This window comes from Otolemur garnettii, unplaced genomic scaffold (genome assembly GCF_000181295.1).
Source record: "Otolemur garnettii isolate 467f Iridium unplaced genomic scaffold, OtoGar3 scaffold00036, whole genome shotgun sequence".
NCBI classification, from domain to species: Eukaryota; Metazoa; Chordata; class Mammalia; order Primates; family Galagidae; genus Otolemur; species Otolemur garnettii.
The window spans coordinates 7,101,028-7,113,184 of record NW_003852431.1 but is presented as its reverse complement, the minus strand read 5'-3'; the positions used below and the strand labels follow the sequence as shown (position 1 = coordinate 7,113,184).

Here is a 12,157-nt window from a genome sequence, read left to right as displayed (position 1 = left end):
TTAATTTTACCTTTTGTAAGTAATTCTAGGACATTGCTTATAAACAATTTGGACGTACACTTTTTTTAAAAAAGGATCTTTAGCAATGTTAGTTATACAACACTATTTCCCTTTGTTTTAAAGATTGTCTTTGATGTTTTGATCGTAAGTGAAAAAATGGAAAATTTGTGTAAATTAGACATTTAATAGATATTTTTAATATTTATAATCCATAAATCATCACTTATTACTTGAAAAGAGAAAAAATTTCTCCTTAGTTTTGAAGAGTTATTTTTTAAAAAACTCTGGGTTAAGTGGCCTTGGCAACAACACTGACATCAGTTAAGTATATTCAGAATAGGCAAGCTATTACAGTGTTTAAAAAAGTACTGTTGGTTGTTTAAAATTATTTTAAGTGGCTATCCTATTCCCATAAATATATATTAAAACTCAGAAAAATTAAAACCAAACTCATGTTTAACTTTTTAATTCATTTTCTTCATTCTAAATTGTTTATGCTAATGAACACAGTATCATGGCTTTATAGATTTCCTAGACACAATTCACAATTTGGCTGAGACTGAACATGTCTCATGTTAGGAAGCCAAAAAAGTCCTTGTTCCTTTGTAAGGTGTTTAAGAAATAAATGGCTATAAATTAAGGAGAGAAAACATTTAAGAATAAGGTCAGACAGAGCACATATTCAAATACACTCTGGACTCAGATGTACTCTTTTCTGAGAACTGTAAAGATAAAATGCTAATTATAATACATGTAAACATCTGTTCAAATTGATAAAGGGCAAACATAAAATGATAGGATGATATTATAATAACAGTCGTCTCCAGACAGGAACAGGTCTTGCTCTTGTAGTCACAAAACTAAATTCAGGCAATGATGATCTCTCTCTGCTGGAAAAAGAGAAGACTATTAAAAAAAAAAAAAAAGAACTTGAATCACACCATAATTTGACCTCCAAGTTTTCTAAACATTAAAAAAAACTATTAACATTAAAAAAAACTTCGAAAATAGCAAATAAGTCTAAATCTTGTATCACAACATAAATTGACCTCCAAGTTTTCTAAACATTAAAAAAATCTATTTGAGGAAAAAAAAGTTGCAGACAAATGACACAAAGGGTCAGCTTTGGCTAAAATGATTTTCGCAAAATCTCTTTGCATGATGCTTTCCTTTAAACTTTGAGCTGCAAAAGACCACAGCATACAACATGGCTATGGTCTAAATTTCAGTTAGGAAATCTAGTAATTGGTCAGATAGTAAATTTTTATAGAGGGGTGGGTAAGGCAAAGAAATTTCAAGAAATCATGAACAAATTCCAAGTCATTGCAAATGAAAATAAAAGCAAAAGCAATTTTCTTAAAGTTTCTTGAAGACTTGAAAGTAATTGCAAGGTCTAATTTCTTTTAGCTCCCATATAATAATCATTTAATTCTTTAATCACACTATATGAAGTAGAATGCTATACTAAGCACAAAAATTAAAAAGGAACACATCAAATGAGACAATGCCTGATATACAACAAGGAGGCTAACTTTGGATGATGAGAAGATGAATGAAATAAAGAAACAGGAAGGGAGGGAGGGATTTAGAACAGTATAAAAAGTTGACACAAAAAAGTAAAATAAAAAAATGCTTTTAATTACATTAAGTAATGAGCATATAATACTAATGAACCGAAATAAATTTATTAGCAAATTAGGAGTTTTTCTAAGCACCTATGTTTCCACTAGAAATTACTAAGAATGGCAGTCTTGTTCAGATAGATTTCTTTGTTTCCTATAACTTCTTGTAGCTATTTGAAAGAACCTCTGATGTCATCTGATAGGTATACACCATGATCAAGAAAAAACCCCCAACAAACTACTCTTCTCTAAAGGCCTGCATACACATCTTAGAATAACTACTCAATTTAAGAAGTTAACAAGAACAAAATAGTTCCTGAGATCTAGGAAAAGAAAATTTTTCTTTCTGCTTTATAAATATTGTACACTAGTGATTTAATTCTACATTAAATTTCTCTCATAGCATTTCCACAATAAGAAATGCCCTGAGAGAAAGACTAAAATGTGAACTAACTTTAGTAAGCCAGAATTCCAAGCAGGACATTTTTGTTTTAAAAAGCTAACAGATTTTTGTAAAGGGAGCTTACAAATATTCATATAAATTCTAAAAGGACTAGTTTAGTTTTGTATAATTAGTCTACATTATGTGTAAGGGAAAGAGAAGAAAACATAAAAGTTCACTTTAAAAGTAACCATTGATACTTCAACATACCAAATGAGCAACTGTTTGCATTCTTTTTGAACCCTTGTAGCCAATGATTAGTGTTCCAAGTAAGACTGGAAATACAGTCCCCAAAAAACAGTTCTAGCAAAGAAGATATTTCCTTCAATTAAGCTCAGCCACACTTTCTACACATAATCAGCTAAAACAGTGAAGTCCTATCTTTATAATATAAACTAGTGGTTGTACATTTAATCATATTACAATAAAACAAAAACTATGGAATCCTCTCTCATTTCTGTACCAGGTTTTCATTAAGCGCTTGGGTATTGGGTAAATGTTAAAATTTATGTTACCGTTACCGAATAACATTTAAAACAACCATTTAAGTAGAGACATAAAATACTGAGTGAAATACATAAAATAGCAACTCAATCATCCCTTGAGGTAATCCTAATCAATCTTTTAATCAATAATATATGACCCTCAGTTTTTTCTTGTAAGAAATAGCTACCTACAAATGCCTTCAATTCTCTTCCCACTCCCATTTCAGCCTGCACAACCTAGATCTGTACTAAAGCGGAATTAAAAATGTGTTTCCAGTTTTAGGTAGCACATTGTTTAAAAAAAAAAATAGTAAACTTAAATGGAAAAAAGAATTTAAATTCATATTGGTGAGAAAACTGTATTTGCATTACAGGCAAAGATTCGTACTTTTAAACTCAAGTGTTTAGAAGCAAAATGAAAAGTTATAATTGGAAGGGGAAGTGCTAGGGAAGATAAAAACTAGTTTCTACAGGTTGCATGAAATTTTGTTCTGACAAATGCAAGCATTTGGTAATACTATATACAAAACTATAGCAAAAGACATTATATAAATTATCATAACCATATCCAAGTTGTTTCCATTGATATGATAGAAACAACAGCAGCAACAATAGACAAACCATTTAGATATATTAAATTGTTTTAGACCAAAACTAATAGCATGGGAAACTACAGATATAAAAAAGGACCTTAGAGATCATCTAGTCCAACCCCTTTCATTTTACAGACAAGGAAACAACCCTGGATAAGGTAAAGAGACTTGTCTAAGGCCACAGAGTTTGTTGCAGAGCTGGGACCAAAAGTTCAATCTCTTAACTCTTGTCCAGTACTCTACACTAGGTCACCTTTGGATGTAAAAAGTTAGTGGGATGGACTAGATTGGCACCTAATGATACATACTGATAGAAACCGAAGGCTATTTCACTCCTAAAACACACTGCTTTAATACTCCAAAATATTAGTATCTTACTGATTCTTGTGGAAATTCTACTAAGACTACATGTATATATATATATATATATACCTCCATCAGTACTTGTAAGCCCACTGGTGAAACTTAACTGTATCAATTGTTAGCAAAATGGTCCCAATGACTGAGGAGACCTTCAAGAGAGATTTTGGAAAATTAATTAAGAATTAACAAGGGAGGTAATTTTCACTCCATTATTGGAGATTTAAATATGCATTTGTTCATTAATTCATCCAACAAACAGATCTGAGTGCCCACTACAAGCCAGGTTTTATAAGCACAAGAGATAAAAAGATGAATAAGACATGGTCCCCTTCCTAGAGGAGCTTGTAATCTAGTGGGGAAGACAGACATATAAACCAGATAGATAAAATTATATTACAACATAAGTACTGTAACAGAGATATGAACAAAGTGCTGTATTAAAAGGGAGGGTAAAAGTATGAATTGGCTAATAACTGAATTTACTGATTTTGTGCAATATCTTTGAGGCAAAAATTGTCATGTTTACTGTAAACACCACCTCATGTTTCATCAATAACTAGGAAGGAGGCAATAATGTTGAGTTTAAAAAATGTTGGCACAAAAATGTCTACATTCAAATCTAATCCTTTACTTACTAGCTATGACTTTGGGCAATTACTCCATCTTTATTAGCCTAAGTTTCCTTATCTGTAAAATGGGAATTAATAACTACTTCAAAAGGAGATCATGAGTCTTAAATGAGAACGTAAGAAAGTACATGTATAGTACGAGTATTATTTATAAATAAAACATTCAATAGCAAATTAATACTAATATTAAAATCATATTAATGCTCATAACAGAATAATTATAAACCTAATGAATGTTAGAATTATTTGACCCCCTTACTTTGGGATGAAATTGAAGTATATTTGTCTTCTGAATCCATTCAAAGCAACATAGCTTAAAATGTTTTAAGGTTAATAGAGAATTTTAGGCTAGGAAAACTGATTAGATATTTATGGACTGAAATAAGCAGAGTATGTAATTTCAGTTATATTCCAAGGGAATTTTATAATAATTTTTGAAATATCAGTCAAAATTTTTCTAATCAAATTATAAAGCCAAAAATCAGCATGGAGATTTAACTGGCCTTTGAAAGATTTACTTTCTTTTAATACCTGTTTGGTGTAAAGAGAAGAAAGGTGAGCCTCTGCCAATTTGGCATCTTTCACGACTACTAAAAAGAAAAGAAAACAAACTTACCTAATGAATTAGAACAGCACATAGTCAACATACAAGAGACTATATAAAAATATATCATAGATCTAAGTATACTGAAGAGGTTTTCGAGTAGTCACTATTTTGAAAACTGAAACCTGATTTTGAAATTTTAAATATAAATATGTACACCAATTGCAGGCCAAAACATTCCTATTAAATAGTGTTACCATCAAGAACATATGTATAACTGTAACCCCAAGTGTGGAAGAGGAAGGAGACAGGAAGAAAAAGAACAGCATCCACAAGGACTCCATTGGCAGAAGACTATGGGGGTGGGAATATTACAGTTTTTCAATGTGAGGACGGACCCCAATGTGGAAAAAAGTTATTTTAAAATGTGATTTTTAATATTATCACTATAATCTCAAGAGAAGCAGAGACACTTGCAACCAAAATGATGAGTTTTAAAGATAAATATGTAATCTTCCACCCCCTCATTCTACAAAAAAAAAATGCATTTATTTCCTGGAAACTGCTGTATCAATTTTCAATGATCATGTTCACTTGCCAGAGAAATCCACTTAAAAATCACAATATTGTTGCAAATGTCAAATATTTTTATACAAGTATAGGAAATACACACTTAAAATATCAGACTGGAACACTTACCAAACAGTGTTTTCCTAAAGTAGTATCTATAGTACATTTCTTTATTCATACATCTTCAAATGGTCAAGTTTTCTTTCATACATCCAAAATGTAATGTGATGTTTTCTTATTCACCAAATGTTATCTCTACTTGAAGTCTGGTTCCAAACTAATCAGCCTGCTTTTAGATTTTAAGACATCTGTTGAAAATTTATAGGATCAAACCAAACTCAAGTGGTATAAATTTTAAACAATGGATTGTACATTATTGTAAAGGTACCAGTAACCATTATTATTACGAATAAGTTAGTGATTATAGCTCTTTTTGTGATAACTGGGGGGAAGGGTAGATCACCATCTGGAATGGTCTATTTAATTTTTTTCTTTTCTTTTTTTCTTTTTTTTTTTTTTTAAATCAAGGAACATTGTCTTGGCTTTTTTTTTGTCATTGCTTTTTTTTTTTCTTTTCATTTTTTTTTTTTAAGAGACCATTCCACTTTATTTTTGACATCTGGATGCATAAGGACTCAGGTAAAGCAGTCATACACCATTATCTTTAAACCCCATATGGTAAAGTACATACACAGTCCAACAAAAGGCTAATACATAGTAAAGCCTAAGCATACTACTATGTAATATTATGAATACATGACTTGGAGACTTTAGTTAGAGTACTATGTTATCTATTCATTTTTTTTAAAACATTCATTAAGATTTTAAATGCAAATTCATTCCTTATTTGGAATAAAACAAAATCCTCTAAGTTATAACAAGTATTGGTCGTAAGTTTTAGACCTATTCATTAAATTACAAAGAACCCAAGGAATTTTGTAATGTTCAGTAGAAGTATGTAATAAAAACATTGCATATGTTTCTAGGGTGATGTCTTTAGCAATTGTTTACTGAAATAAAATGCAAACATCAATCTTTCAAAATACAGGATCGGAAGGTAGTTTTCTTCTCTTTTGTCTATTTGTGAAATCCATCTTCATCACATTTTACCAAAAATTGTTTTTACAAATATGTAAAAGTACATTAGATAATACTAATGAAACACAGGTAGAGTTCTAGCATATGCAGATCAATGATCAGTCAAATCATCTTCTCCAAGAACGAGATTCATTGTCCTCTTCTTCTTCATCATCATCTTGAAGTAATGAGTCATCCACCAAAGACTCTTCCTGAAACTTTAGGTTAAAATGTATTTAGGAATTTACCCAAAAAAAAAGAAAAGAAAAAAAAAAAAGGTGACACTTTTAAATACTGATCTCTCTCAACAGAGTCGAATACAAAAGGTATTTCTATAGCTAGAACATTCAAGAAACAAAAGAAAAGCAACCTTTATCCATTCAGTGGTTTCTCTAGAGTATTCTATTGCTTGCATGAAACAGGCACGAAAGAAATACCAAATTAAGCCTCTGTGCATGCCATTTCTCCTGCCTTTTTATCAAATTATGCCATCTTAGAAGACAACTAGCCCTTCTGTACCTTCAAAATATTGCTTAATACTTAAAAAAAAAAAAAATCAGTAAGTTTTCTGATTTACCCTGTCAAACCCTGAATACCAAATCAACCAGTAACTTATATGAAATTCTACTAAGATTTGTATTGCTTTTCTTCTGTATTTATGTAATAAACATTTTCTTTTATAGCATTCCTTTCTTTTCCCCACTCCCTTCATAAAAACTGCTCAGACTGCTATTTCAAACTTTGCAAAATACCTAATACCAGGAGCTCTCCTGCTTTTCTCCCCATTCAATTCAAACTCATGGAAGGACAAAGGTATAATCTAAAATATAAAATGACAAATCATGTATATGAGTTTCAAAATACACATTTTATTCTTGCATTTGACTATGGATATGTATAACATCCCTGAAATGCTCTTTAAACAAAATGAAGTGCCATTATGAAGATCAAACAAGAGTAAAACAAGGCATTAGTTTCTCCTCCTTACCTTTATTTCTTAACTTCTTCAACCTTTTCCTACATGAAACAGAGTTGCTTACTTTTAAGTATTTGGTTCAAAGGGCTCTCCCACTTTGTTGTTCTATATGCCCACACCTCTCACTCATCGGCCTAACTTTCTGTTGTGAACCAAAAAAGTACACTCTTCCTTCTACATCTATCCTGAAGCTTATCCGTCTGCCTAAAACCTCTCAATCTCTCAACTATATCCCCAAACTCAGCTCTAGATTTTGAAAAAGCTATTTTTCACTTAGGGTCCAGCTCCATGTCAATACTTCCTTTATGATTCTTCTGGACAAAAACAATCACTTCTCCCTCTGGGTTCCCACAGCATGTTGTTCAAGTCTTTATTCAGCATCATCAGTCTGGCTTTTATCACAATGAGTTTCTTATGTGTCTGCCACCACCCTCCTTTCCAAATTATAAGCTCCTTGATGATGGGGACCGTGTCTTATTCATGTTTGCATCTATCACAATATCTATCACATAGCAGGCACTCATTCTAATGAACTAATGATATGACTTAAAATACAGGAAAGTTGAAATTATTAATAAACCAATTGAGTATGATACCCTAATACTTAAAATATTACAAGGTTTCCTGTGAATAAAAATCTAAACAATTATTGTCTTCTAAGAGTAAATGAAAATTGATTATATATATGATTTTCATGTATTTTCTCTGGATTAGCAATCCACAGTTCTCATTAACCTGGAAAATGTAAAGTTGTCTGCATTTATCTGATATCCCCTGCCTGGAATATAGCTTAGAAATGAAAGTTTTATGTTAAAGTCACAGCCATAAAAATAGCACTTTATGTAAAAACTATGAATGATCAAGGGCAAAAACAAGTGGGAAAAAAAACATACTTCCTCTTCATCAGGTTCAACTTCTTCTGTTTCAACAGCTGAAATATTAGTTACTGGTTTATTCCATGCCAGTTTTAGATCCTGCCCTTTGAAACGAGCTCCATGAACTGCAGCCTAAAACAATTAAGAATATTGGAATATTTTAATAATTTCTGAAAAAATAAACATAAATATAGCCCCTGATATTTAAGTTAAAAGAGCTAAATACAACTGAAGACACTTATCCATCCATCTTCTTTGTGGTCACTATTCACTATTTATTATCATAATTTACAATTTACTTTATATGGTTATTCACTCTACACTCAAGATTAGTGATTAGAAATTCCTTTAAAAAGAAAATAAGAACAATTTCTCATAATTGAGAAGAACTGTTTCACTACTGGCCAGTATCTAACTAGAAGAAATATGTCTACATCTTTCCAATACAATGGTATTGTACAACTGCTGCTATTTAAGACAATAATCCCAAGGCACTTACTTTAAGAACCTGGCTATACCTTCTGAATTAATGCCTAAATTAGAATTAATATGCCAAATGTATTTTATTGCATTTTAATTATTTTAATTTACAAATACTATATACAGTAACTATTGAGTAGAAACCTTTAATATATATAACAATAATTTTGCATATGTAAAGTATCACATTATTTTTTGATTACAACAAATGATCACAGCTATCATAAAATATTTGGTATAACTAATAAAATATCTAAGTATCTTAATAAAAGAAAAAATTATTGAACTTTTCTATTAGAAAATAGTCTTTCTTACAAAGCTTTTATATCTGAATATGATAAAATTAGTTTCAAGTCTAAGTACTTGCCATGTTAAGTGGCTCTTTTAGAAACAGTGCAAATTAAAGTAACATGAACGAACTAACATAAATCAATGTTAGCAACATATTGAAATAGCACAGCCACAAAAGATTTATAGAGCAATCTCAAAGAACAGCATAATATGAAATGTAGAAACAATTACATGTTCAATGACATTTGAACAAGAATTGGTGATTCTAAAGTCCCCAGGTATAAATTTTAAATTTGTATATATAAATTTATGACAAATTTAAAAGATTTCATGCCTATTAAAATGTAGCTCAGAAATTTTTAGTCCATGGCTTCATCACACTGTCATACACCTAGCATTTTTTTTTTTTTAAGTACTCATTTATAGGCTAGGTGTGGTAGTTCACACCTATAATCTCAGAATTCTGGGAGGCCAAGGCAGGCAGAGCTCAGGAGTTCTGAGATCAGCCTGAGTAAGAGCAAGATCCTATCTATAAAAACATCTAGCCCAGCATTGTGGCAAACACCTTTACTCCTGGCTACTTGGGAGGCTGAGGCAAGAGGATCCACTGAGCACAGGAGTTTGAGGTTGCTGTGAGCTATGCCATCAAATGGCACTCTACCCAGTAACAATGTGAGAACTCTGTCTCAAAAAATACTTATTTAAGTTCAGGAACAACTTGCAATTTTTTAAAACTATAACCATTACATAAAAATATATCATATTACTATAAGAAACTCCAATGGTTTCATGAAAAATAACTACTCATAAAATTCATCTTTTCATTCAGCTAAAAAAAAAAAATTCACCTAAAAAGCAAAAAATGTTCTGCATTTTCTACTGTAAGTTCTTGACCAAAACTTCCAATGCACTAACTTTACACATTTTTATCTAAATTCAACACGCACTTCCTCAAATTTATAAGATGGATCTCCAACTTCCCAGATTTCCAACTTTAAAATTATTTGCAAGGTCATTTTTGAACTTTTTATTAACTTTGCTCTCCTAAAAACTTTTGATTATTAGGCAGTGTAATTTGAGTTTTTACTTTTTGAAGATGTAAATTCATTTAAGAGAACTAAAAGTTTCTAAGAAGAAACATTATTTATAACCTATAATTACTTTCGCTTCAATAAAAACCATGTTTTGTTTTTATAATTAACGAAAAAGTTCAAGAAATCAACATTTCAGATCATCTGCAACATAAAATCTTTAAAATTCAAACAATTGTTTCTGAAACACCCTCTTTTAAAAAATTCAAAATTTCAAGCCACAATGTAAAAAAGTACCATCCTTGATTGTTGTGTTCCTAAAAAATAACCACTATTTTATAAAGAGTTTGGAATAAAGTCCTATTGATACTTTTTAATAAATATACATACCCTTTTAGTATACGTGTGGTGTGTATATGGGAACATTTTTTACTGGTTTATAACTCCTACTTATTTGACTGACCCAACTTTTTTCATAGATGCCTTTCAGTATCCATACTAATCAATTTGTCACTTTTCTTAAATGGCTACATATATATTTTTAGCATAATTAAACCAACTTCTACAGATATGAACAACCATATATATTTGTACACCTCAGGTTAATTTTTATAGGAATAAAATGTTTCTTGGGTTTTTTTTTTAAGATCTGGCATGCTTGCATTTTTCTAATTGAAGTTTTGTTATACTTACAGGAAAATGTTTTCCCCAACTGGATTTTGGTTTTATAATTTTTTTTGTTGAAGAGAAAGGGGTTGTTGTCTTTTGTTTTTGCTATGAACAAGGTTTAAATGTTCATGTATTAGACTTTTTAAATATGTTCCTTTATGAATATCGTGTGATGCCTTTAAAAGCCCTCTCCACATTAAGATTATTTTCAGAAATCTCCTAGCTTTTTACTAGCTTTGTCTTTAAAAAATCCACTTTTATAGAATTTGAATTATTGAGATATATCAGAATAAAGATATAGTATCTTCTTTTTACTCAGTTGTCCCAATACCATCTATTTATTGAATAATCTGTTTTATCCCACAATTTAAAACATCTCCTTTGTAATCCACTAAAATCCTCATCAAGTCATACATCACACAACATTTCAATCAGGAGGGACTGCACATACGACTATGGTCCCATAAAATAATAATGAAGCTGAAAAACTCCCATTGCCTAATGACATCATAGCCACTGTAAGGTTGTAGCACAACACATTACTCATGTGTGTGGTGATGTTGGTTTAAACAAACCTATTGTGGGGCTATAAAAGTACAATTATACCTAGTACATAATACTTAAAAGACTATGTCACTGGTTTATGCATTTACTATACTTTTTATCATTATTTTAGAGTATACTTCTTCTATTTATAAAGAAAAAAGTTAACAATAAAATAGTTCTCAGGCAGGTCCCATAGGAGGTGTTCCAAAAGAAGGCATTGTTATCATAGATGACATATGTGTTATTGGCCCGTAGGACCTTCCAGTGGGACAAGACATAAAGGTAGAGACAGTGATATTGATAATCTAGGTTAATGTGTTTGTGTTTTAGTTTTTAAGTTAAAAGTTCAAAAAGTACAAAAAAAAAAAGAGAAAGAAATAGAAAAAATTTATGGAAGGATATTTTTTAAAAAGTCAAATTGTAAATATCTTGAGCTCTATGGAATGTAAGTTCTCTGTTTTAGCTACACAACTCTGTTGTTATAGCACTAGTACAACCATAAATAATATTTGAAACAAAAAAAATAGTTTTTATATAGCTGTGCAATGTGTTTGTATTTTAAGCTAAGTGTTATTACATAAGAGTCAACAAGTTAAAAAAATTAAGTTTATACAGTTATAGTAAGCTAAGTTTAATATATTACCAAAGAAAGGAAATTTTTTTATGAATTTAAATAGCCTAAGTAGTATTTATGAAGTCTACAAAAGAAAAGTACAGTAATCTCCTAAGCCTTCTTTACATTTACTTACCACTCACTCACTCACTGACTCACCCAGAGCACCTTCTAGTCTTACAACCTCCAATGATATCAACGTGCCATTTTTTATCTTTTATACCACATTTTTACTGTACCATTTCTGTTTAGATATACAAATTTTTTGCCATAGCGTTACAATTGCCTACAGTTATTGAGTACAGTAACTTACGGCTCTGGTTTGTAGCCTACTGTATACTGCACAGCCTA

At 30.7% G+C, this 12,157-nt stretch overlaps 1 protein-coding gene across 14 annotated transcripts in view; it reads right to left on the bottom strand.

Annotated features, from left to right (window-relative positions):
- Positions 1–455: 455 nt before the first annotated feature.
- Positions 456–12,157, bottom strand: part of RBM26 (RNA binding motif protein 26) — an 83,495-nt gene continuing 71,793 nt past the window's right edge. For 6 of the 14 annotated variants that reach the window (XM_023513181.1, XM_023513186.1, XM_023513185.1 and 3 more), the window contains 3 exons: positions 8,195–8,308; positions 4,666–6,543; positions 456–890 (listed from right to left, as the gene is read on the bottom strand). In XM_023513181.1, the coding sequence (XP_023368949.1) occupies positions 6,454–6,543; positions 8,195–8,308 (204 nt within the window). In that variant the 3' untranslated portion in view covers positions 456–890; positions 4,666–6,453. Of the gene's footprint in view, positions 891–4,665; positions 6,544–7,160; positions 8,309–12,157 lie in introns of those variants that run through there. The other 8 variants (XM_023513180.1, XM_023513178.1, XM_023513179.1 and 5 more) reach the window with 5 other exon arrangements.